Source organism: Phacochoerus africanus, chromosome 14 (assembly GCF_016906955.1).
Source record: "Phacochoerus africanus isolate WHEZ1 chromosome 14, ROS_Pafr_v1, whole genome shotgun sequence".
NCBI classification, from domain to species: domain Eukaryota; kingdom Metazoa; phylum Chordata; class Mammalia; order Artiodactyla; family Suidae; genus Phacochoerus; species Phacochoerus africanus.
The window spans coordinates 22,461,254-22,485,728 of NC_062557.1; the positions used below are offsets into that span (position 1 = coordinate 22,461,254).

At 59.4% G+C, this 24,475-nt stretch overlaps 2 protein-coding genes across 2 annotated transcripts in view; one reads left to right on the forward strand and one right to left on the reverse strand.

Annotated features, from left to right (window-relative positions):
• Window positions 1-497: 497 nt before the first annotated feature.
• Window positions 498-23,591, reverse strand: THRA (thyroid hormone receptor alpha). The gene is made up of 9 exons (XM_047757238.1): window positions 23,403-23,591; window positions 11,913-12,267; window positions 9,487-9,554; window positions 8,837-8,937; window positions 6,529-6,676; window positions 5,413-5,618; window positions 4,340-4,486; window positions 3,135-3,393; window positions 498-2,288 (listed from the first exon to the last, which is right to left on the reverse strand). The coding sequence occupies exons 2-9, from the start codon at window positions 11,963-11,965 to the stop codon at window positions 2,038-2,040; spliced, it is 1,233 nt and encodes a 410-aa protein (XP_047613194.1). The 5' UTR covers window positions 11,966-12,267; window positions 23,403-23,591; the 3' UTR covers window positions 498-2,037.
• Window positions 23,101-24,475, forward strand: part of MED24 (mediator complex subunit 24) — a 35,991-nt gene continuing 34,616 nt past the window's right edge. The window contains exon 1 of the mRNA XM_047757231.1: window positions 23,101-23,220. The gene's annotated coding sequence lies outside the window, so the exon portion shown is untranslated. The remainder of the gene's footprint in view (window positions 23,221-24,475) is intronic.

Sequence of the window (24,475 nt, forward strand, 5' to 3'; positions counted from 1 at the left end):
GACAGCACGGGCAGCCCTCGAGCCCAAGGAGGGGCGGGGCAGGCACATGCACAGGTGATAGCGGGTGCTCTTCCAGGCCCTCCACCTCTGTCGCAACACCTGAACAGTGGGGGAAGAACACACCCTGATGGGCAGCATAGCATTGCCTTCCCGTGTGTGTGTGTGTGTGTGTGTGTGTGTGTGTGTTTGTGTGTATGCACACACATGTGCACGTGTATGCATGTGTGGAGGGGGCTGTGGCAGGCTGAGGGTCAAGGTGGGGTGGCAGGTTCCCCACTACTTAAGACATTTTTGCCCCAATAGTGCAAAGCGCAGGAAGCCCTGGCACCCCTCCCCCCGCCCCCTGCCCCATTCCCCATGGCTTCCGGGGGCATCTATGTCCACCCATCCATCCCTGCCGACGTGCAGCCCTGAGCCCAGGGCCCTCTGGTCTGCTCTGTCCCTTCCCTCCCTCCCTCCCCCCCCACCTACAGAGGGCTACCTCCTCCCTCCCTCTCTCCCCTGCGGAGCGGGGGCGACAGCCAAAGGGAGGAGGAGGAGGAGGGCAGCTCACCCAAGTGCAGACCAACAGAGCACTCCTCACCAGGAGGGTGGGAGGTGGCTCAAGCCAAAGTCCCTGAATTAGAGAAGAGAGGAGGGGAGAGGGGTCCCAGGGGCACAGGGGCGGCTGGCCTAAAGAGCTTCAAAGGAAAAAAGGAGGAGCACCAACCGCCCCCTCCCCTGGGGCTTCGACTAAGTGCCATTTATCTGAGCACCCCATTCCGGTGCCTGCCCGCCCAGAGTCTGGGTTAGTGCATGGAGTGGGCGCGGGAGAAGAGGAGGGCAGGGGTTAGAGAGAGCCCGGCAGACAGATGGAAACAGGGGCCTAAGGGGGTGGAGGCTCTGGGAGAAGCTCGCGCACACCCTCCCTGGCCCCCCAGTGCAGCAGCATCTGGATTGTAGCTAATACTGCAGGATGTGAGGAGGGCGGGAGCCTGAGCCACACTTTTTCCTGTGTGGGTGCCAAGGTGCGGAAAGGGGTTGGGGGGGGGCACAGGGAGAGGCCCCTGGGGCTGGGCACTTGAAAGGGGAGCTGTGCGGGCAGCAGGGCAGGCTGGTGAGGGGCCAGCTGGCATCCAGCGTGAGAGGTAGATGGAACTCAGCGGGCACGAGTGGCAGAGAGCAGAGGGAGTACTGGGGTGGGGGGGGTGCCAAAGGGGCACAGAGGGAGGGGCAAGGCAGGGGGGTGGGGGTGGCCAGGACCCTGTTGGAGTAACTCACAGCTCTGATCGGCAGCCCTGCCCTTGGGGACCTGGTGTTGGAGCGGGGGCAGTTCTCTCTGATTTGGGGGGAGGAGGGGCAGTTCTCAAAGTGCTTGGGGTGGGAGGGGGGGTCGTCCCCTCTGGCCAGCCTCAGTTAATAACTTAATATCATCTCTCTCTCTATCAGTCGCTTGCTCTCTCTTTTTTCTCTGTCTAGTATTTCTTCATTTATCTTCTCCCCTTGCCTGGTTTCCAAAGTGCAGTTAGAATGACTGTAATTTTTAACCTCCAGGGGAGGAGCCAAGCCAAGCCCTTCCTTGCACCCAGGCATCTAGGGAAGCCGAGAGGCCCTTAGCCTGGAGGGGAACCTCGGCCAAGAAACTGGGCGGGGGGCTCTCTCTCGTGTGTGTGTATGTGTGTGTGTGTAGGGGGTGCGTTGAGGGCATCTCCCCCGCCACGGTCCTCCATCCCCTACGGTCAAGATGGCTCGTCCCCTCTGAGCTCTCCCTCCCTTCTCCTACCTTCTTAGAGGACGGGGGTCCCGGGCACTGCAGGACACGGTCCCCCCGCCTCCCACACTGTCCTTGTCATAGCAAGTTCATTGGTTTGCCCTGTCCCAGGGCTGGAGGGTCTGAGGAGGGACGGGGCAGTGCGGGGGTGTGTGTGGGAGCGGAATCTATTCGAGGACCAGAGGAAGGAGAGAAGAGGGGTGGGGGTCTCCCTCAGCCCCCGGCTCCGCCCCTTCTCTCCAGGCTCCTCCCCACCAGCTCCGCACACCCTCTGGCCGCCTGAGGCTTTAGACTTCCTGATCCTCAAAGACCTCGAGGAAGAGTGGGGGGAAGAGTTCGGTGGGGCACTCGACTTTCATGTGGAGGAAGCGGCTGGCGTGGCAGGCCCCGATCATGCGGAGGTCAGTCACCTTCATCAGCAGCTTGGGCCAGAAGTGCGGAATGTTGTGTTTGCGGTGGTTGACGTAGTGCTCGAACGCCAGCAGGTACGCCTCCTGACTCTTCTCGATCTTGTCCACGCACAGCAGGCCCGAGCGGTCTGCGGGGAAGGAGGGGCACGCGGGTGAGTGGGCGCCAAGGGAGGCAGGGGCGGAGAGGCTGGGGGGACGGGAGAGACTCGAGGTCTGGGGCAAGTGTAGGGGTGCTGGGGGGTGGAGGGAACTGGGAGGTGGGGGGGGACTGGGGGTGGAGGGCGCTGGGGGGGTGAAGGGGACTGGGAGGCAGGGGGGACTGGGGGATGGAAGGGTGCTGGGAGGTGGGGGGGACTGGGGGTGGGGGGTGCTGGGGGGAGGAGGGAACTCGGAGGTGGAGGGGGGGCTGGGGGGGTGGAGGGGACCGGGGGGTGGGGGGGTCAGGTAGCGAGGACAGAGGGATGGGAGGTGGGCCTGGGAAGAGAGGGGACTTGGAGACAGGGCAGGACTAGGGCGCAGAGAACTGGGGTGGGAGAAGGAGTACAGAGGGGGTCAGGGGCAAGGAGGGGGCACAGAGGGCAGAGGTCAGGAACAGAGGAGTGATGGGGGATAGAAGGAGAATGGGAAGAGAGTGGGGGCTAGGGAACAAAGGGGACTGTGGGAGACAGTAGAATGGCAGAGAGAGAAAAAAATGGAGTGAAGCCAGGATAGTAGCAGAGGAGGGATGGGGAGGCAAGAGATGGGCCTAGACATCAGAACGGAGGGGGGATGGGTGACAGAACAGGGGGCAGGGCTCAGTGATGGAGATGTTACCTAGGTGACAGAGGTAAGCCTGGGGGAGGAAGAGGTGGGCTTTCCGAGCAGAGAAGCCAATGAGCAGAGAGACTGGGGTTAAGGACAGTGACAGGCCCAGGGCCCAGCCAAGCTCTGGGCCCCTGGAAGCTTCTGAGCCCTCCCAGCCAAGCCATGGGTACCTGTTGACATTAGCAGCACAGCCTGCAGCAGAGCCACTTCCGTGTCATCCAGGTTAAAGGCAGAGAGTGACTTGCCCAGTTCAAAGATGGCGTCGGAGACGACGCCCAGGCCGCCATTCTTGAGCTGCTCCCGCTTGACGGCCATCTCCCCGCTCAGCGTCAGTGTGTCGCTCTCGGGGTCATAGCGGACAGCCGCCCGCAGGGACATGATCTCCATGCAGCACCCCTTCAGGAGGATGATCTGGTCTTCGCAAGGCAGCTGCAGAGTCACAGGGACACTCAGCACATCCCTCCCCATCGGCGTCCCCTGCGGGAGCCCGCCCCGCCTCCCGGGGAGCTGCAGGGCCTCTACCAGTCGTTCATACGTCCTCGGAACTGCTACCCTTGTGCTGGGCTGTGGACCTGCCCTGATTCATTAAGCCTCATAACTATGCTTTTTTTTTTTTTTTTCCTCTTTGCTTTTTAGGGCCACCCCTGAGGCGTATGGAAGTTCCCAGGCTAGGGGTCAAATCAGAGCTGCAGCTGCCAGCCTACACCACAGCCACAGCAAAGTGGGATCTGATCCATGTCTGTGACTTATACCACAGCTCATGGCAATGCCGGATCCCCAACCTGCTGAGCGAGACCGGGGATTGAACCCACAACATCATGGATACCAGTCGGGTTCGTTACCGCTGAGCCATGATGGAGCTCTGAGTTACTGTTCTTTAAAACGAGGAGCACTTGGAGTTCCCATTGTGGCACAGCAGCAACGAATCCAACTAGTATCCATGAAGACATGGGTTCGATCCCTGGTTTTGCTCAGTGGGTTAAGGATCCAGTGGGTTAAGGATCCAGAGCTGCGGCGTAGGCTGGCAGGTACAGTTCTGATTCAATCCCTAGCCTGGGAACCTCCATATGCCACGGGTGAGGCCCTAAAAAGACCAAAAAAAAAAAAAAAGAGAGAGAGAGAACTTTCAGATTGCCTACAGTCAGGCTGGCCATGCAGACATGGAGGCAGATGGGCAGGGAGGGCTGGGGAGGCTGGGCCCAGGGAGCTTGGTGGTTCTTCAGGGATCAGCCCACCCCGTGTGTGTGTGTGTGTTGGGTGTGTTGACCTACAGGAATTCCTCATATGAGCACGAGCTGGGACTGAGTGACCTGGGGAGCAGCCCGAGGTGTCCCTCCAGCGTGGTGCCATGTCTCCTCTCCCATCGGCCACTCACCTCGGAGAACATGGGCAGTTTTTTGGCAAAGTCCACCACGCGGGTGATGGCCGGGGTGATGATCTTGGTAAACTCACTGAAGGCCTCTAGGTCCACCTTGTCTCCGTCCGGCATGGAGACGATGGGTGACTGGCCAATGTCATCCGGCTGGAGGGAGAGATGGCGGGGGGCGGTCAGCTGGGGCGGCAGACCCCTTTCAACCTCTCACTGAGGTTCCCTGCCCACCAGGGGGAGCTCCAAGGCAGCTTGGGGAAGAGGGGGCCACCAGCACCTGGGGCCTCCTGCGCCCCAGGCCTCGGGAGGTCTCGGGGCAGAGAAGAGACCAGCACCAGAGCTCCAAGTTGGCTCATAATAACACGGATCACGACAGCAGGAGAGGTCACGTCATCGTAATAGACGCTATCCTGATTGAAGACTGACTCTGTAGCCAGGCATTAGGCCATGTGTTTTACACACATTATCTCATTTAATCCTCAACCACAACTTAGCACCATTGGCTGGATGATGTCGTACTTATCACCATTTCACAGATGAGGAAACTGAGACAGAGTGTGGCTAAGTAAGAAGCCCAAGGTCTCCTGACCGGTAAGTGGTGGACCCAGGATTTGAACCCGGGCAGCCTGATGCTCAACAGTTACACACACGCGTGCTTGGTATTGGGGCCCTGCTCCTAAGAGCGCACTATTCCACCTGCCAAGATGCTCTAGCAGGTCTTCTGCCTTCCTCTATCATACACAACCCAATGTCCATTTCCTCCCAAGCCGACCATTCACTTGGTGCTCAGTTTTGTCAGAGCCTAAAACAATGCCTGCTACCCAGCAGGTGTCCCCAAACACTGTCACGTGACTGTGTCCCCACCCCACCCCCCTTCTCAGTTACGGGGACAGGAAGAAGAGGAGGGATCACCCCCACTCATTGGAAATTCCACGAGGGTGGCAAGGCCCTGCCTGCGTGGAGCTCCCAAGCAGAGGGACTAGGCAGGACTCCGATGGCAGTGACACACACACAGGTGCACGAATCAGAAGTGCCAGGTCATGGAGACTCTCATCTCCCGGAGCCCCCTCTCTCCTTACCAGGAATTTCCTCCTCTGCTTCCAGTGGCTGCCCTGGGCGTTTGTGCTGCGATGGGCCTCCGTGGCAACGTGGATCAGGTCCCACTCTTCCGGAGTGGGCTCCGGTCGCTGCTGCAGTGATCGGATCATCTCCTCCTTCCTGCGCCGCTCCCGGTTCTGCTCAATCAGCTTGCGCTTGGCCACCCGCTTCGAATCATCTAGAACCACTGTCAACAACAGACAGACGCGATGCCCTTCGCACGGCACTCTCCGTCACCCGCTCAGACACTATGCTTCCCGGGTGCACAGGCTGGAGAAACGCAGGGGCCAAGAGAGGTTAGGTGGCCACCCAGATCACCTAGCAGTCGGGTGGGGCCACCTGGGTCACGACAATCACTGGGACCACATGCACTTCACCTTGGGCTGATCCAGGGGAGTATCACATTCTGGTCTAAAGGGTATATAGTTGCAGGAGTTCCCTGTCGTGGCTCAGGAGAAGCGAATCTGACTAGCATCCGTGAGGATGCAGGTTCGATCCCTGGCCTTGCTCAATGGGTTAAGGATCTGGCATTGCCAGGAGCTGAGGTGTAGGTCGCAGATGAGGCTCGGATTCCGAGCTGCTGTGGCTGTGGGGTAGGCCAGCAACTACAGCTCTGATTCGACCCCTAGCCTGGGAACCTCCCTATGCTGTGGGCGTGGCCCTAAAAAGACAAACCCACACACACACACAAAAGGGTTCTAAGGATATCGTTACTAGAAGACTCTGCCATCTGACCCCTAGCCAATGAAAGATGCCCTCTCTCACCTGGAAGTGGGGTGCTTTCTCTCATAGTCAGAGGCACGGTGCTAGGGTATGGTACGCAGGCCTTGTTTCTAGCTAAAGCTCTCTAAAGCCCTGGGATGGCGCAAGGCAGGTAGGCACAGGGGTCTGTGCACAGGGCTCAGAGAGGAATCCTGCTTCCTTTTCTTTGGGGTCAAGGACAGCAGGCACCAAGATTCTGAGCTTTCATTCTACCATCAGCCTGACCTGGATCGTCACTCTGCCCTGTGGGGACCCTGGAAAGGGAGCTGCTGTATCTGAACGCACCCCCACCCGCAGCCACCTAGCCCGGTTCCCCCCCCCACCAGTCCCCTTACAGTCCATGGCCATGCCCACAGCGATGCACTTCTTGAAGCGGCACAGCTGGCACTGATTGCGGGTGATCTTGTCAATGACACAGCAGCTGTCATACTTGCATGAGTAGGTGGGATGGAGATTCTTCTGGATTGTGCGGCGAAAGAAGCCCTGGGGTGGGGGGAGAAGGAGCATGCTGTAATCACGATCCCCTCTTCCTCAATGAACCATGCAGTTCTCTGGGGGTGGGGGGGGGTGTTGGGGGATTAGTGGGGGTACCTGGCAGCCTCTTGATGCGGCAACGCCCAGGATCGCTGGGCTCTGCCAGGACTTAGAAATACACCCTCAGCACCCCCAGCCGCTGAGGGGGAGGAGTGCATGGGTCGTGGTGGTGGCAGAGGTATGGATGGTGACCACAATGAGGAGATTTGACCCTGGGATGGTGGCAGGTGCTACGAGGCCTGAAGGAAGAGCAGCTGTGGATGTCCACTTAATACCTGATTTTGCGTCTTGCTAAACGACTCTAAAAACAACGCTGGTCCCCAAAACATTCTCACACGTGCTGCCTGTTGCCCAGGCAGGCTGAATTCATGAAAAGTGTGTGTGTGTGTGTGGGGGGGGTGTTAAAAAGTCAGGAAAAGACATGGGGTGTGAACTCTACCAGCATTCAAAACATTTTCAATTTTACACATAGGGTTTAGTCTTTGCTTTAAAGGAAAAACCTCAAGAATCAAGACGGCTGACATCTGCTGAATACTTACTACAGGCCAGGTACCTACAAGCCTTTTCTTGCAGGTATCATATGTAATGCTCAGCTCCATGAGGGAGGAGCTGTTATTATCACCATTTTCCAACTAAGAAACTGAAGCTTAGAGAGATTAAGCAATTTGCCCAAAGTCATATGGCTAAATGGGCAGCAGAGCCAGAATGGGACCAGAATGAGCCAGCATGAGACATGAGGTCTGGGCTCTTGGGGTTGGGGTGCAATGAAAATCACCAAGGGTACCCACCAAAAATACAGATCCCTGGGCCTCACTCTAGACCTAGAACATCTAAGAGGGAGGCCCAGGCAATTGAGGGGGAGGCTCCTTGTTCTATGTGACACAGTCGGCACTGCTTCCAGGAACACTGCTAAAGGATGCTATGCCCCTGGTGGGCTTGCTTTGACTGACACCTGGAAAGAAAGGAACCTGAAGCCTTAACATAGTCTGAATTTTTTTTTTTTTGTCTGTCTTTTTCTAGGGCTGCACCCGTGGCATATGGAGGTTCCCCAGCTAGGGGTCTAATCAGAACTGTAGCCACCGGCCTTCGCCAGAGCCACAGCAACACGGGATCCGAGCCGCATGTACAGCCTACACCACAGCTCAAGGCAACGCCAGATCCCCAACCCACTGAGCGAGGCCAGGGATCGAACCCGCAGCCTCATGGTTCCTAGTCAGATTCGTTAGCCACTGAGCCACGACAGGAACTCCATAGTCTGAAATCTTTTTGCTTCTTGAAAGGCCTCACATTTTCAGGAGGTAAGGCTCCTAGAAAAATCACGCGGGTTGAAATGTCCAAAGAGAGCTCCATAGTCTGTGACCTTGTCCACCCAAGGTCTATGCCCTTGACCTCTCTGCCCAGGGAGACTCTGCCATCCTCTCTTCTGGGCTCCATCACGCCCCCCACCCCCCAGCCTCAGCACTGGTTTTCACCCTTTCAGGATCAGCAGAAGCAACTGGGAGCCTGTTCCAAGGCAGATTCCTGGGCTCCACCACAAAAGGTTCTGACTGAATGGGGCTGGCATGAGGCCTGGGGATCTACAACGAACAGGTGCCGCAGGTGGTCCAGGAACTACATTTTGTAAAACACTGATGTGGCTTTCAACGGATGTCCGTCTCTCTCTGGCAGGCTGTGAGCAGTCTGAGGGCAGGGCATACATGACTCTTCTCACACTCACACATGGGGTGGGTGAATGAAAGCTGACATTGATTGAGTGCTTCCTATGTGCTTGGCACTGTTTTAAATACTCTACGTGCGCGATCTCATTTAATTCTCCCAACAGCTCTGTGAGGTAGGTAGTATGATGAACCCCATTTCACAGATGCAGAAACTGAGGCGCAAAGAGATTAGGCATCTTACCCATGAGTAACAGAGCAGGGATGGTCAATGGATGAATGAAGGAATGAATGAATGAATAAGAGAAGAGGAATGATGCTCTAACAGGTAGGCTTTAGGTTACATGTTTATAGAGCTGTCTCTGGTGCCAGGTGCTGAGGGACTGAAAGGGAACGAGATGGGGGGGGGGGGGCTCAGGTGGTGGGGGAGGGGCAGGAGCTGGCTGGTCCATACCTTGCAGCCCTCACAAGTGATGCAGCGGTAGTGATAACCGGTTGCCTTGTCCCCACACACGACACACTGCTCGTCTTTGTCCAGGTAACTAGGGATATACCCTGGGAGGGAGGAAGGGAGGCAGGCAGGCAGGCATGGCTTGGGCCCCAGCAAAGAGGCTCCTACGCTTTCTCCATCCCCCAGCTTTTCCTTCCTGGCCCATCCCCTGGCCCAGCTTCCCTGATGGGTTCTTGGCCTCCAGGTAGAATCCTGGAGACACACGAGAGGTCATCTCGTCCATCCCCTTCCCTAAAGATAACCAGAATCCCAGTTCTTCCGACTGCCCAGTTAGGGCTTTTCTCTTGCTGCATCCAAGGGGCAGGGGATATGGGAGAAGGAGCAGCCCCCGCCAGCAGCGGCTGGCCTCAGGGACCTCAGGCAAGGGGGTTACGTGAGAAGGGAAGAGGTCCTTCCTGACCAAACCCATCCTCAGAGGGCGAGGCGCGCCTCGCATCACCCCTCTCATCCCAGACACATCCTTCCCAAGCTCTCTCAGAGGCTCTTCCCACGGGACACAGGAACTGCGGGTGCACGCCCAGGCCCCGGAAGAGCCCTGGCCTGGTTTGCTGGGGTTCAGGGTAGGGAGGAAGAGCACACGCAGCCAGGCTCACCTGACATGCTGGTTTTCAGGGAACATTGGCCGTTCTTTCTTTTTCGCTTTCCATCTGGTGACCTGGCACTGGATGGGGGCAAAGTGGGCAGAATCAGAGAGCAGTCCTTGGGCAGCCCCCTTCTCATTCAACAGGCTGAGGTCTTCCCCCAGGCCCGACTCCCTCCAGCTCGGGTCCTCGTTCTACCTCCCACCCCCAGGTCAGCTGACAAAACTGGAAAAGGTCTGGCTATCTAGAAGCTTTGGGTGAGAGATAAGGGGCTCGGCTGGGGCACAAGCATGATCTAGGGCCCCCACCTATATACACACATGAGCACACGCTACAGGACCTTCGGCGCCCATCGTCTCTAAGATAGCCACCTACTTAAGCTTTCAGTACATGACACACAAGCAGAAAGAATCTTCAGGACGGGCTTAAAGCGATGCAAGCTTTCGAATACACATGTACATCTGCAACGTAAGACTAGCGCATACGAAGAGCTACGCCGCCTGCCGTTTAAACCCAAGCACAGTTAAATAAGCAGCAGGCTCTACCATCTCTATCTATGCGACTTTCAGGGCTTTCTCAAATGTGTTATATGACCTCTAGGGTATGCCCACGTGTTACACAACCCTCCGGACAGGCACCTAATAATACCATGCCCCTCCCCCCGCCAGTGAACATGTCGCTTGATTTTCAGGTCACAGCCACAGTGGCCCACTAGAACCTAAACCAAGTATAATATGGGAAAAGGAGGGGACTTCCACGGCCACTCTGTCCACGGCCTCCATTTAACAGAGCAGTAAACCCAGGCCCCACTGTGCGCTAGAGTCAGAGCGGCGACAAGGACCCCAAGCCTCGCCAAATAAGGAGTTAGCAACCCCCCAGCCCCTGCACACATATGTCGCCAGCCTCCCCACATACGTGTTACATAACCTTGGCACACACAGGTTACATAAGCCTTCTACATGCACACACGGATTGTATAACCTCCCGCCCCCACCCTGTGTGTGGCATGTTGCAGGGCCCTACCCCCGACTCCCCAGCCTGATGCAGCTCCCAGCACACTGACACAGTGACCTTGGCCAGGGTCACAGTCACAGAGAGCTCTGTGCTCTACATCCCCTGGGGATTACCCTGTCTGGTTTCTACACCGGTTGGAGAATCACATCTCCCCCTCCTGCCTCCGGAGGGGGGTGGGTGTAGGGGACCTCCCCCAGCCCAGTTGAGCTGCGGGTCTTTAGCAATTAGCTAGACGCAAAGCCTCTGGGTGCAGTCCCAGAGACAGCCACAAGGTGGCGCGGGGACATGGGGGAGGGGAGGCTGACGGGGAGGGGCTGCAGTCCTGGGGGACAGGAACTAAGCATTCCCGCCTTTCTCTGAATTAGGAGCCGACCCTCCCAGACCCATGGAAGTGTGGGCGGGAAGGAACAGGGGCTGCAAGTGACAGCTTCACGATGACAGGCCAAATCTTTTTTCAGAGCCCCCCTGGGGTGAGGCTTGGGGAGGGGGGATACCCCCATTGCCCTACCCAACTGCCAGCCCCATCCACTTCCTCCACCCCTCCAGGGACCCAATCTTGGGCCCCAGGGCTTTGCCTGGCCAGGCCTCCGGCCTCCTGGCTCAGGATCTGGTCTCCTAGGCAACGGCCACACTGCTCCCCAGAGCACCCCTCCCCCACCCTCTCCCTGGCCATAGGCACAGGCTGTACCCAGCTCCCAAGGCACCACGCCAACTGAGACCGAGCTCTGTGCCACTTGGAACCGATGGGAGAGGCAGAGACCCTCTGGACGCCCGAAGCGCAATGCGGATCATAGGGAACCCATCCCCAGCTGTGTGTGCAGGGCTGATGCTTCCTCCACGTGGGAGCAAATCTTCAGAGCTGGCATTCACTTCCACTTCCTGGGAGGAGCCCCATGGCATTGCCCGCCCTTGCCCATGAACAAGGAAGAGCTTGTGAGGCTCCCAATATGTTCCAAATATAAGCGTGAGTTGTGATCAACAGTTACTGGTGCATGGTGCCCTGAAATGCCATGTCACACGCACCATGGCTTCTGGACCTCACACTAGTGGTCAGACGTGAAGAGGCTGGGAGGGAGAGGAGGAAAATGGCCAGGCTGTTTGGATTCCACATGCTCAGGTGAGGGTGGCCGAGGGGACGCTGGGGGGCATTGGAGACTCCGAGCACTGACAAGGGAGGGGCCGCATGCCTGCTGCCTGTAATTACTCTGTGCTGCACGCCCTCCCCCTTTCAAAACGGGCATCTCTCCCTCCAGGTGCCTAATTCCCAGCCACATGGGAACATGACCTCATCTCCTGGGCAAAGGTAGGCAGCAGGCTTGCCGGCCTCAGGCCCATCCCCCCAGGGGTGCTAAAAGGCCCAAGCTCAGCGCTCTCTGGCCCAGCCCAGCGACTGCTGCACGACACCTAGTTGCCGGACCCATTACCTGTTCTCCTCTGGGTCTGACCCACACTCCACCTTGCTTGGCTTCTGTTCCATTCACTTCAATTCCATCCAGGATGCCCTCCAGCACGCCAAGAGACTGGGGTGGGCACACTGGCCCCCCCGGCACACCCACAGGCCACCCACCCCCCGCCACCCAGGCCCTAGGGCACAGCACCCATGGTGCCCGCCTCAGCACTTGGCCTTTCACACCATGCCCTGCACCCCAAGGGGGGGGGGCGGGCGGTGAGAAGGGGGCCAGGGAGTGGCAGGTGGTAGGGCTGGGGGGCAAGCTGAGTCTGTGGGGGGGGTCCTGGGCTGGGGGAGTAGCTTCGGAATCTTGTGCTGTCCGGAGGTCCCTGCAGAGAGAGGAGAGAGGCAGGGATAAGGCGGCGCCGTGGTGGGGGGGGGAGGTGAATAGGATTCCTTCGGCGCCAACATTTTGGGCTCTTGGGGCTTATCACGAGATGGTGGTAGGCATGGAGGGAGGGCAGGCATCGGGAGAGGACCAGGGAGCCCTTCGGCTCGACAGACAGCAGGCAAGGCTGGAGATCCACATCCTGATCCCCAGACATGGAAAGGGATGGAGGGAAAGAATGAGGTAATCCACGTACCACGTCTCAAGCCTCCTAGTCAAGCAAGGGCCTGGCCCCTTCGTACGCGTCTATTACACATCACCCCTTGTTACCACCGCTCAGCCAAGGTGTCATTAGTATCACAGGGAAAGAAGTGACCAGAGATGGAGTTCCCTCCGTGGCTCAGCAGTTAACGATCCCGGCTGGGATCCATGAGGAGGCGGGTTCGATCCCTGGCCTCACTCAGTGGGTTAAGGACCCGGTGTTGCCGTGAGCTGTGGTGCAGGTCGCAGACGCGGCTCAGATCCCGTGTTGCTGTGGCTCTGGTGGAGGCCGGCAGCTGGAGCTCCGATTGGACCCCTCGCCTGGGAACCTCCATGTGCTGAGACTGTGGCCCTTAAAAAAAAAGAAGAAGAAGAAGAAGTGACCAGAGATGAGCAGCTTTCATTCAGCCCAGGCATGGGGGGGTCCTGGTGAAGGACGTGTGAGCGCCCACCTGAGGGCCTCAATGGAGAGGGATGCTGAAAAGAGGAGCCAGCCGACCTCCCCTGCTGCTGGCCGACTTAGGCCTCTCCAACCCCGGCCCCCCAAGGAGCTTCCCATACAAGGTCCCAAGTCACACTTCTCAGTCTGAGGACCAGACTTCCCAGTTGGTTTAGCTGAGCTGCCACCCACCGGGATGGGCAGGGAGGGCGAGAGGAAACCAACAGGCATTAAGGGAATAGAGAGTATGTGCCCACCCAGGTGGGCATCAGAACTTCGCAGGTGAGAAAAAGAAGCCTCGGAAAGCTTGCCCGTTCACTCAAGTTCACACAGCTTGCAAGCAGCCTGCCGCCAATGCTAGCTTTGTCCTGCCAGCTGGGGTCCAGGGCACCGCCCACCTGGGCCAACCATTCCCTCCAGGCTTGCACCTCTGACCCTAGGCTACACACCTGAGGCTCGGTGACTGCCCACCCAGGCAGGTGTGGGCACGTGAGAGGGGCCAAGAGGCACAGCTCCCTACACACAACCTCCCTCCTGTGGCTGCTTCCCCAGAGACCTTGCCCCGGGGGGGCCCCCCAGGCCCCACCCCCAGGAACTGATAAGGAGCCAGGATGGGAGGGGAAAGGAGAGATAAGCCAGGCCATTGGGCAGGGCCGGCGGGAACGGGAGCGGGACAGGGCCTCTGCGCTCAGGCCAGCCCCCCGCCTGGGGAGCCCGGCAAGAGTGCAGAAGCGAGGTCCATTCTGCCTTTGATCCTCGCACCGACCAGGACCAGGCACTGGGGGCCGGACAGGAGACACTGGTGGTGGTGGTGGGGGGGGGTGTGCGAGCGGGGAGCCTAAGCCCAGGGAGCCGTCAAGAAAGTAGGTCAAGTTTTTCTTGGCTTGTGGAGAAATTCCTGTTATAAATTTATAATGGCGTAGCCAGCCCTGAGGGGTGGAGGTGGGGGAGACAGAATGGGTGGGGATGCCCAGGGCCTGGGCACCGGGGCCGGGCCGGGCTGCTCTCGGCCAGAGCAGTGAGGGGTAGGGGGGCCCTGGGGCCGTCACGGGGGTGGGGCTGGACAAGAGAAGACTATTTTCTGTCGCCTCTGTTTCCCCTTCGCTCTTCGTTGCCCCGGGAGGCTGCCTTTGGTCAGGTCCTTCTGCATCTGAATGTCTCTCTCTCTCCCCACCTCAGGTCTGGGTGTCTCCCCCCAGCCCCAAGGCTGTGCCTCAGTGCTTAGCACACCCTGGCTGCGGTGCTGCCCCCGCCTGTCTCCTGCCCACCTGGCATGCTGCCACCACTTGTTTACAGAAGCTGGAAAAATCCACTCGCCAGCCTGAGGCCCCAGCGCCCCCGGGGAGGGGAGGAGGCAGGCACAGGAGTGGGCATGCTGAGAGGGGCAGCCCTGCGGAGCGGGCCCTGGGGGCAGGCGAAGTGGGCCAGGCTGTGGGGAATGGGTGTCAGCAGTGGCTGGCGGGCCTGGGCCAGGCAGGGAACACCAGCGGCCCCCCGCAGGGCCCGGGCAGCTCCTGCTCCAGGCCAGAGCTCTGGAGGACCCCCCTCCCCCCTCCCTCCTGCCACTGCCAGTTGCTACAGGGCACACCTGGGGCAGTGCCAACCTAAGCTACCATGTTTATTTTCCCTTCCCCCTCCCCGGCCCAGCCTTAACTCCAAATGTGTCTGGGCGCTGCCAGGGGCTTGCACGTGCCTGCTGGGGGTGGGGATGGGGGGCAGCTCCCACTCTGCCCCACCTCTGTGCTGGGCTGAAAGGTGCCTGATGTCTCTCAGTGCCACCCAGGCTCCGATGAGCCCCTGGTAGTGGGTAGTGGGCAGAAGGGCAAGGTGCTGCCCTCGCCACTTAAGGCATCCACGCCTGGCACCGACCAAGAGGCTGGAACCCTTGGGGACTCCTGGCCGTCTCTCTGGGGACATACCTGGGCCTCTGAGGCGACAGAGCGAGCAGAGGACCCAGTACATGGGGAGGCACACAGCCCGGAGCCGGAGCCGGGGTTAGCTGTGGGCAGAAGGTTAGCAGCAAAAGGGGGCGGGGCAGGGATACCCATCCCGAAGGGCCGGTGGCCTCTTTCCCCTCCTCCTGGAGTCTTATTCAAGTCCCCAAGCTCCCGCCTGGCACATCTCCCTGCCGAGGAAGAGGCGCAGCCCCCAAGGAGGCAGAGGGGGTGGAGCTCTGGGGTTCGAAGCCTGGGCTGGACAGCCGCACGGCAAGACCCACCTGTCGGCTGGCCTGGCCACCCACTCCTTCTTTGTCAGATAAGAGCTGCCGGGTGGCAGTGTGGGCAAGGTGCCCACGGAGGGGGAAGCATTTCATTAAGCTTAAGTGCTTCTGCCACGGGGGGACAAAAACAAGAGGCCACTGCGGCATCCACGGGCCCTGTGCCAGGTTCCCTGCTGCTGGACTGGCCCACTCCGCAGTCCTGCCGACCCCAGGGACGCCCCCAGAGGGGACTCTCTGCCCCTGATCCCCCCCCCCGCCCGGAATCTAGCCCCCAATTCTCCACACACCACTCTCCTGAGTGACAGCGCCCGGCTCCAGCCCCACCTCTCCGGGGGCCCCTGAACTTTGTCCTTAAGGCTCTAAGGAAAGCCCACCCCTCCTCCTTGCCAACCAAGGAGGGGAAAGACACACACATAAGGGGGGGGCTGAGAAAAGGGGAGAAAGAGGAGGAGGAGAGGAGTGAAAGGGATGATGGGGGAAGAAGGAAGGAAAGATGTGGAGGGGCAAGAACAAAGAGATGGGCGGGGGGATGGGGGGAGAGCCACGGACGACAATGGCGTGGAGGGAGAGGAAGAGAGGCGGCAGGGGGATGGGGTAGGGAGAGAAGGGTGAGGGAGAGAGGAGGACAGGGAAGGGGAGGAGGGACAAAGAGAGAAAGGTAACAAAGAAAGATGGGTGGGGGTTGCTTCATGCCCCGCCTAAATCCCACCTCGTGGAGGCTGGGGGGGAGGGGAGAGCAGAAATGGTTTCCACGGTGACAGCTGGTTCTTGGTGGCCTGGCATGTGGGCTATTAATAGTGCTGTGGGGAGGTTCACACCTCCCTCTCCCCTTCCCCTTGGCCTGCTGCTGGGGTAGGGGAAGATATGTCGCCCCTGCTCCCCATTATCTGGCACCGATGCCCGATGCCCTGAGTGCACACCACGGGGGCCAAGAAGGGTGACGTGAAGGGGCCCAGGTGGCCCCTGTAGCCCAAACACACGTGCACGGGCATGCACAGGCAAACACAGGCATCTGTGTGCAGACGCAGCCGCCTGTGCCAACGTGGGCTCCCATGGGCAGCCACAAGCACCCACAGCCCCTGAGAGTCTGGCGAGGGTAGAGGCTGCAGCAGCAGCAACGCAGGCCCCCACACGGAGGGGCTGAGGTCTGCCAGTGCCGGGGCCTCTTTCTCCTCTCCCAGATCCCCCGTTGTTCTACTCTCAGGTATGGGCTGAGCAGGGACTGCCCCACCCAACTTGCTGTTATCCTGGTGCCAGGAGAGCGTGGAGGAGTGAAGAAGGGAAGGAAGGTTCTACTTGGCAGGTGTGAGATGGCAGAGGAGTACCCAGACGCAGGCACCAGCTTGGCAGGCGGGAGGGAGCGTAGGGGTGGGAAGCAGCACTCTTCGGTGGGCTCTCGCTGGGCCCCCAGGAGATGGGATTCTGGAGCTTAAGGGCAGTGACCCTGAAGTCTGATCTCCTGGCCATTGTGGGGTCTTGGAGGCTAGAGAATGGGAGATGGGGGTGGAGGACAGAATATAAGGGGAAAGACTGGTTACTTAAACAAAAGGATCCTCTCCCCCCAAAAGAATATAACAGGAAACTCACCCCTGCAGGTCAGAAGCAGAAAGACATAAACAGCAGCCTTGACTTGGGCCAGATGCCCAGTATGAACATCAAAGATTGTGCTTCCCAGCAGCGCCCCCCCGCCACCGCCACCTCACCCACCTGCTGCTCTCCTGTCCCTCTTCCCACCCCAGGCCAGCTCCAGTCAGGCGTCAAGGTGGGTGCCCAAGCCTAGGGCTCACCTCCATGCCCCATGCCTAGTGACCATGGCTGTGTCCCCATCCATGCTCAAGAGCTCAACCCCTTCCCTGCCAACCCGCAGAACTTCGTGTCCCCGGCCCCAGTTCCCCTCGGGAATGAGGAGGGGGGTCCAAATAGCCAAGGAGGCAGAGCTTGGAGCACCCCCCCACCCGCTGGACATGGCACAGGCTCCCCCCCTTCCCCCCCCAGCAGCCAGCGGGTAATCGGAGCTGGGAGCTGGGGCAGCTGAAGGCTGGAGGCATGAATGTCACGGGGCCAAGGCTCTCGCTGCAGATGGCATCGTGGGCACAGGGCTCGGGGTCCTCCCGTCCCCACTCCCCTCTTCCAAGGAAGAAGCTGCAGAGACAAGTTGTCTGCCAGCCCTGGGGAGCACCGCCCCAAAGGGAAGGGAATGGTGGAGGGGAAGAGCAAAGCAGAGATGTTCTCCCAGGCACCCAGAGAGGCGGGAGATAGCCCCCACCCAGGCAGAACCGGCAGAGACGGGGAGGGGGGAGCCGGAGCGGGTGATAGAGAAGCGGGGAGAGAAGAGCCGGGAAAGGGAGGGAGGGAATGGGGAGAGAGGGAGGAGGAGGGGGGAGAGAGAGAGTGAAAATTGCGTGTGTGTGTGTCTGTGTGTGTGTGTGAGAGAGAGAGAGAGAGAGGGAGGGAGGGAGGGAAGGGGGGAGAGGGAGAGAGAGCGTGTGAGCGAGCAAGTAAATGCAGCTCAGTCTCCCGCACACACACGGACACGTGCAGACACACACACTCACCCCGCATGCGCAGAGCCGCGGGCTCCGGGTACCCCATTCCAGCAGATATTCAGAGCCTTCCCCAGCCCACACATGCACAAAACACGCACACATGGATGCGCACACAACACACCCACTCACTGATGTGTACAAAAAACGCCAATAGCCACCAAAGCCTCAGTCCCCGTTCCCCTTCCCTCGCCCACACGCCTGGATAAAAGAGAAAATGAAACAGGCAGCTGAGGCTCTGGGAGCCAGGAGCTCATCTCTTCCTTACGAGAGGAAGAGAGGACGAAGAGGGCTGGGGGCTGGGTCCAATCAGGCAGCTCTTTGCCACTGCTGGGGGTGTGGCTGTGCCTTTGGCCCGAACCTTTAACCCCAGTCCCTGGTGCCCAGATTGCGTGCCCACTTCCAAAGGAGAGGAGCAAGGGTAGCATTTTCTTTGCTTTCTTTCTCCTTTTCTTTTCTTTTCTTTTTTTTTTTTTTGGCTACACCCTCGACATGTGGAAGTTCCTAGGCCAAGGATCAGACCTGGTGCTACAGCAGCGACCGGAGCTGCTGCAGTGACAACAGCAGATCCTTAACCTGCTGAACCACCAGGGAACTCCAAGGATAGCATTTTCTGAGTGCCAATACGTTCCATCTTGCTACCCTTTACCCAGAGAAGGTCTTCTTTTTTCTGTCTTTTTAGGGTCACATCCACGTCATATGGAGGGTCCCAGGCTAGGGGTCAAATCAGAGCTGTAGCTGCTGGCCTACGCCACAGCCAATGTGGGATCCGAGCAGCATCTGCAACCTATACCACAGCTCACAGCGATGGCGGATCCTTAACCCACTGAGCGAGGCCAGGGATCGAACCCGCAATCTCATGGTTCCTAGTCAGATTCGTTTCCGCTGAGCCACAGGGGGAACTCCTAGCCAGAGAACTTCTGACCCCTCTCTTGGTGCCCCAGGGAGGAGGCCAAGCAACACCATAGGCCTGAAAACCACATGCTCCCCAGCACACGCCAGCCCCAGATGTCTCTGTGAAAGACTGAAAATGGTCTCTGGTTCCAAGGGGCATGTGTATCCCCACCCCGGACTGTTCCAGGCCCTGGGAAGAAAGGGGCATCCATGGGCATTGCTCACTGTGCCAAGATGCAACACAGAGTGACCACAGGCGTCCTCCCAATTATGTTATCAACGCTCACTCTGCCTGTGGGCACCAACCTCTCCAGATTATAAAAACCCAGGCCCAAAGTCAGCAACCAGAGAAGGGCCAAAACCCACCCTCCCACCTCCCAGCCAGTGCTCTTTCCACCATGGTCGAGCTTGCCTCCCTTCCCAAGAGGCACAAAAGCCCCCCAGGCACCTCTGCAGCCATGAAAACTAGTTGAGATTAGACTCCCCTCTCCAGAGGCTCCCCAGTGACCCACCCAGCGACCCATCAGAGGCATGCCCTCATTGTTCTGGGGTAGGGAGCTGTATATAAAGGGATTTGGGGTGGGGGTGGAGAGGAGTCTTAACACCAGGCTCATGAAGGGAAAGAAGCAACCCAGGCCAGACCCTGGATCTCGGGTGCCACACCCAACACTGTCTTAATTCAGCACCACCACCTCCACACTAATGCCTCCTGTGTGAGGAGAGGTGGGTTTTCGTTGAGGGATCAGTGGTAGGTAGCTGAGATGCTGGGTCCCCAGGAGAGAGGAAGGAGCCACACTCTACACATAAGAAGGGAGAGGGGTCGTGGAGAGGAGCCCACTTTCCCCGACTCCCAGTGCTCAGACTTGTCCCAACAGAGATGCTGTGATGCCCAAACATTCATGCCTTTGCCCCTCACTAGGGAGGTGTGTCCCAGGCTGAGATGCCAAGGGCTCCTTTTGAGAAGTAGCAAAAACGGGGCGGGTCAGAGGAGGGCGAGGCAGAGGGGCTCCAGGCTGCAAAACCCATGGGGGAGAGAGAGGTGACTTCGAGGGTGGCGAGGCTAGAGATCAGGAATGATACCTGCTACCCACCCCTCAGCCCATCCCACGCCTGCGATGTCTCGGCGATCTAATTCTTCACCAAGCTTCTCCCAGACATCCGGGAGGCCCCAGACCCACAGACTTCCTCATGGCGACAGCTAACACATACAATGCTTGGTATGCACCGGGCACTTCTGAAAGCATGTGACGTGCTCTGACTCCTTGTATCCTCCAAAAGCTGAATGAGGTAGGCATTTCCATCTTCAGTTCAGAGGTAAGGCAAGGGAGAGGTTAAATCACTTGCCCAGGATTGTACAGCTGCAAGGGGCAGAGCTGGGATTCAAACCTAGGCAGTCTAGCTCAAAAAAAAAAAAAAAAATCCCTGCTTTTAACCATTACGGCAACATCGCCTGCTAAAGGAACAATAAATACCTTGTTCTTTCATCCAGCTCTGTGTGCCCTGTGACCTGGCCTCAGTTTCCCTTTCTGTAGCAGCCGTGGATTTTCTGTGGCAGAATCCCTGCCAGTGCCGCCACCTCATTCATCACTGAGGCCACAGTGAGAGGGCTGCATGGCCAGAAACGGTCGGCGTCCCCTACTTGAATCCCCTCCCTGGAAGAGCCACCCCTTCTGCCACTCCAGCCTGGAGTCAGCACTCATGGGAGAGGCCCTCGCTCAGCCCCACATAAAGTCTGGGCAGCTGTACCCTCAGAACCAGGCTCTGAGGCTGGGCAAAGCGGACACAGCTGTTGGGCATCTCTGAGGTGGGTCTCAGCTGCCAGGGGTGTGGAGAAAGGCCATTGTGAGTCCTGCCACTGACTGGCTCAGCCGGGTCCTGCCAACTCCCGCCACTGCCGAAGGGGGCCATTCTTTTCCAGCGGGTCACACTATAGCGGGAGCCTCCTCGCTGGGCCTGTCGGGGAGCTAGCTAACTCAGCCTGCACACCCAGGCCTTCCAGCCAGCTGGGGTCCCCTGGCTGAGCCTGCCCGCCTGAGAGGTCAGCATGGGCAGGGGCTGACCCCCTTCCCTCCCCCCCATTCCCGCCCGCCCCCCCCCAAACTTGCTGGCCACTGCAGCTGTGGCTGCAGCACTGAGGAAGCGCAGGATGTCCTGAGCAGCCAGCCGAGGCCCCCCCCCCCTCCGGCCCCCCACCCCAACCTCTCGCTGACCCCAGAGGCAGGACAGGCGGCGGCCGAGGGGGCGGGGCCTGAGTATTAACAACTGGAGAAGAATGAAGAACATCACTGCCAGTTCCCAGCTCGGAGAGAGGAGGCTGGGGCAGAAACGGAGACCAGAAAGGGGCTCCTTTGCGGCGGCGGGGGTAGGGACCCGGGTGAGAGTTTCTGACTGAAACAAGGAGAGGGAGAAGAGATACGGTGCGACAGGGCCACAGAGAGTCGGCGTTGGAGAGAAATTCCAGGTCAAAAATACACATCAGTCACCCAGACACTCACCAGCATACAGCCTCCTAAGGGAGGCTTCCAAGTTTAGACAGGAGGGCAGCGGTGGGAAAGGGGGCCAGACTCAACGGTGAGAGGCGGGAACTCAGCTAGAGGCAAGTGAGCATCCCCAGGGAGGGCTCAGACAATGACAGGTGGCTGCTAGGTGCCCTCTGTGCTCCTGGGGTGGGGACAGGGACTGCTTCCCCGGAGTCAGGTCTCCCCAAGACCCCCCTCCCCTCGGCAGTCAGGATCATCCCAGCTGCCAAGTCGCCGGACACTGCTGCAGGCCCAGGACTCGGCCCTCTAGAACCCCCCTACCCCCTACACTCTCTGCTCAAATTTCTCAGTCCCTCACAAGAAAAAAGAGCCTTGGAAAAAAAAAAGAAGACAGGAGGAAGCTTGAGGGGAAAAGTCTACGCCTATGCATGCATCCAGGGGTGTGCCTGACTGCACAGTTGCAGTGGGTGCATCCGGGGCTGCAGATCTGGAATCCTGCTGCACCTGAGTCCTTGGGACTGTGCGCAAATGAATGCACCTGTGTCTGCAGTTCCCACAGTCAATCAATTAACAAGTGTTTACAGAGCACTTCCTGTGCTCGGCTCTGGGTGGGTTCCAGAGCTCTTCCAGAGCTTCTCCCAGGTCTCAAGGAGCTCATCATCGCATGGAGTGGGATGACAAATGAGAGACAGGGAGAACGTTATCGTGAACGCATGCCTTACACCATTATGGAAGAGTCTTTTCACCCAGGCAAATTTAATTTTCCTGGGAGCAGGGGTTCTGCTGTATACAGAACCTCAGAGATTCCCCAGGAAGAGTCCAGGCAAAGACTTGTTGCTGAGTTGTGTGTACGTGTGTTGATGTGTAACTGCGTTTGCGTTTGACTGAGTGACAGCGACTGTCACGGCAAGGCGATGATGCCTGTGTGACTGGGCTCATGCGAGCACGTGTGTGCCTGTGAGTGACAGGGTCTTTTGTAATGTGAGGCTGTGTGCAATTGCTCTGTGTTCATGCATGCGTGCAATAGTGACTTTTTCTGTGTGGGTGACAACGACAATGCCTCCTTGCCCCCTTGCGTGACAGCATCTCCGTGTGACCCCGTGCGTGGGTATGTGCATGGGTCGGTCTCCCTGCTCTCGGTCTCCTGTGGGTGTGTCCCACCCCTCGGAGCTCCCCTGTGCAGCGGCAACCTGCCTCTTGCCTTGTCCCCATGTGGGTGTGTCCAGCAGCTCCTGTCCTTGAGTCTGCCTAGGTGTCCCTGGGTGTACATGTGGCGGTCCCGTGTGAACATATCTCTGTGGCTGCATGCCACATGTGCTTCCCCCCTCATCTTGGACAACAGCCCCCTTCATCCCTTCCCCCTCCTGGGGCCAGAGCCAGCACTGAGGGGTGGGCTGCCATCCCACTGGCTTTCCTTCTGCAACCTCCTGGAAACATGTGGCCCTCTCCATTGCCCTAATAATCCCCCACTCTTCCCAGGCTCTTCTTTCACACCCGGACAAGCCAGCGCCCCAGGCAGAGAAGGGGCACCAGAGACACGTTGCAAGGGGAGGGAAACAAGGGGTGGCACACACAACACAGGTCCACTGCTCCCACTCTTCCCCAACCACCCTAGCTTGTAACTCTCCTAATCGTCGAGGGACCCTCAGATACAGCGCCCCCCAACACACCCCCCCGCTACACCCACACCCACCCCCAGCCGCGTTTTTGCAATTAGGAGTGTTGCAACCAGAGAGCCATATTCAATAGGGGAGGCGGGTGAAGTGGGGGGGGGACTTCCTTCTCCCGGGGCCCCTGCAAGCCCACCCCCCCCTCCACGGCACTCCCACCGCCCTCCGCAGCTGGAGGCAGCTTTGCAAAGGCCACTCGGCCTCGGCCTGGGAGGCTAGGGGTGGGAGCTGGGGGGGCAGGCCTCCGGCGCACCGTAAACAAACCGCGGCGCGGCGCGGCGGGCGGGGGAGCTCCGGCGGCCGGCAGCGGGGCCCGGCCCGGGAATGCGCAGCGGACGGGCGGGACAGAGGCCGGGCGGGCCCTCGAGGGGGAGGCCCGGACGCCATCTCCGCCGGCGTACCCCAGGGCCCACCGACCTCCCAGCAACACCTCCCTTCCCCAGGGCGTAAGTTGCAAGCTCCCGGCCGGTGACAGGGTCACAGGGGCGCCCGGGAAGGCTGAGGCTGGCGGCCGGTACCCCCTGGGCGCCCCCGGCCCGCCTGGGAGCTGGCCAGAGAGCCCCGCGGCTTTGCATAATCAATCGCGAGGCATTTGCATATTAATGCCCCCTCGCTCCCTCCCCCTTACCTCGGCGTGGCGCGCTGGACCGGGCTGGGCAGCGACGCGGGGGTCTCAGCGCCCCGTGCCGGGGGCGTCCATGGGGGGCCGGTGGGGCCCGGGCCGCCCGCCTCCTGCGCCCGGGTGTGAGTGCGAGTGAGCGCGGGGGGGGCGGGGGGCGAGTGTGGCGGCCCCGCGGCTCCTCCGGCAGAGGCGGCGGCCGCTCTTGGCTCCTCCCTCCCCCGCCCCGCTCTGGCTGGGGCTCGAGCTCGGCGCGCCCGGCCAGCTCGCGGCTGCTCCCTGCAGGCCGCCTCGCCGCCGCCGGCCACCGCCCCCCGCCCCCCGCCGCGCCCCGGGACCCGGGCCAGCCGCCCGGCCACCCCTCGGCTGCCTCTGCCCCCGCCCCGCCTGCAACTCGCCCGCCCCACTCCAGGCGACTCCGGCAGGAGTGGCGCTTGGTGACATATTTTGGAAGAGATGTCATTTAAAAAATAGCCTTTGCTTGCTGGAAGAACTGGAGGTTTGGGGTGGGGGGGGGGTTGCACCACGGGGATGGAGAAGGGGGTATCCTCGAGCCGCCTGCACCTTAGAAGGCGAGGAGACAGTCTGAATACCAAACCCCAGGAGGTTTAGAGTTAGTTTCTGAGTCTGGGTCCCTTGTCTGCCAGTAACTCACTGTGTGACCTTGAACAAATCACCACCTCTCTGAGGTGGCAAAGCTTCCTCAACCTGAAAGTTTGAGGACGGTGCAACCTTAAACCTTAAGGTCCTTTTAACGTGCATCATCCTATTTTTTTTAAATCCTTTTGGAGGTTTGCTTCTCCGCTACCCCCCCTTGCGCTCTCATTTCTAACATCATTACCTGATCCGCTGCCTTCTCTTTCAAAAATGTCACCCCAATATAGGCTTTTTCTATTCACTGACACTAGTCATTTCCTCAACAATCTGGTCCTCTTGCTGAGCTGGGGACGGGGCAAGGCTTGCCCTGCCCCCTCAACTCTCAGCTTCACATTTTCCTCCCACATTTGCCCCACCCACATCCAAATATCCAGGGCCCATTTAAAGAGGAGGGTGGGCTGCATAAAAACGAATCCCCTGGAGTT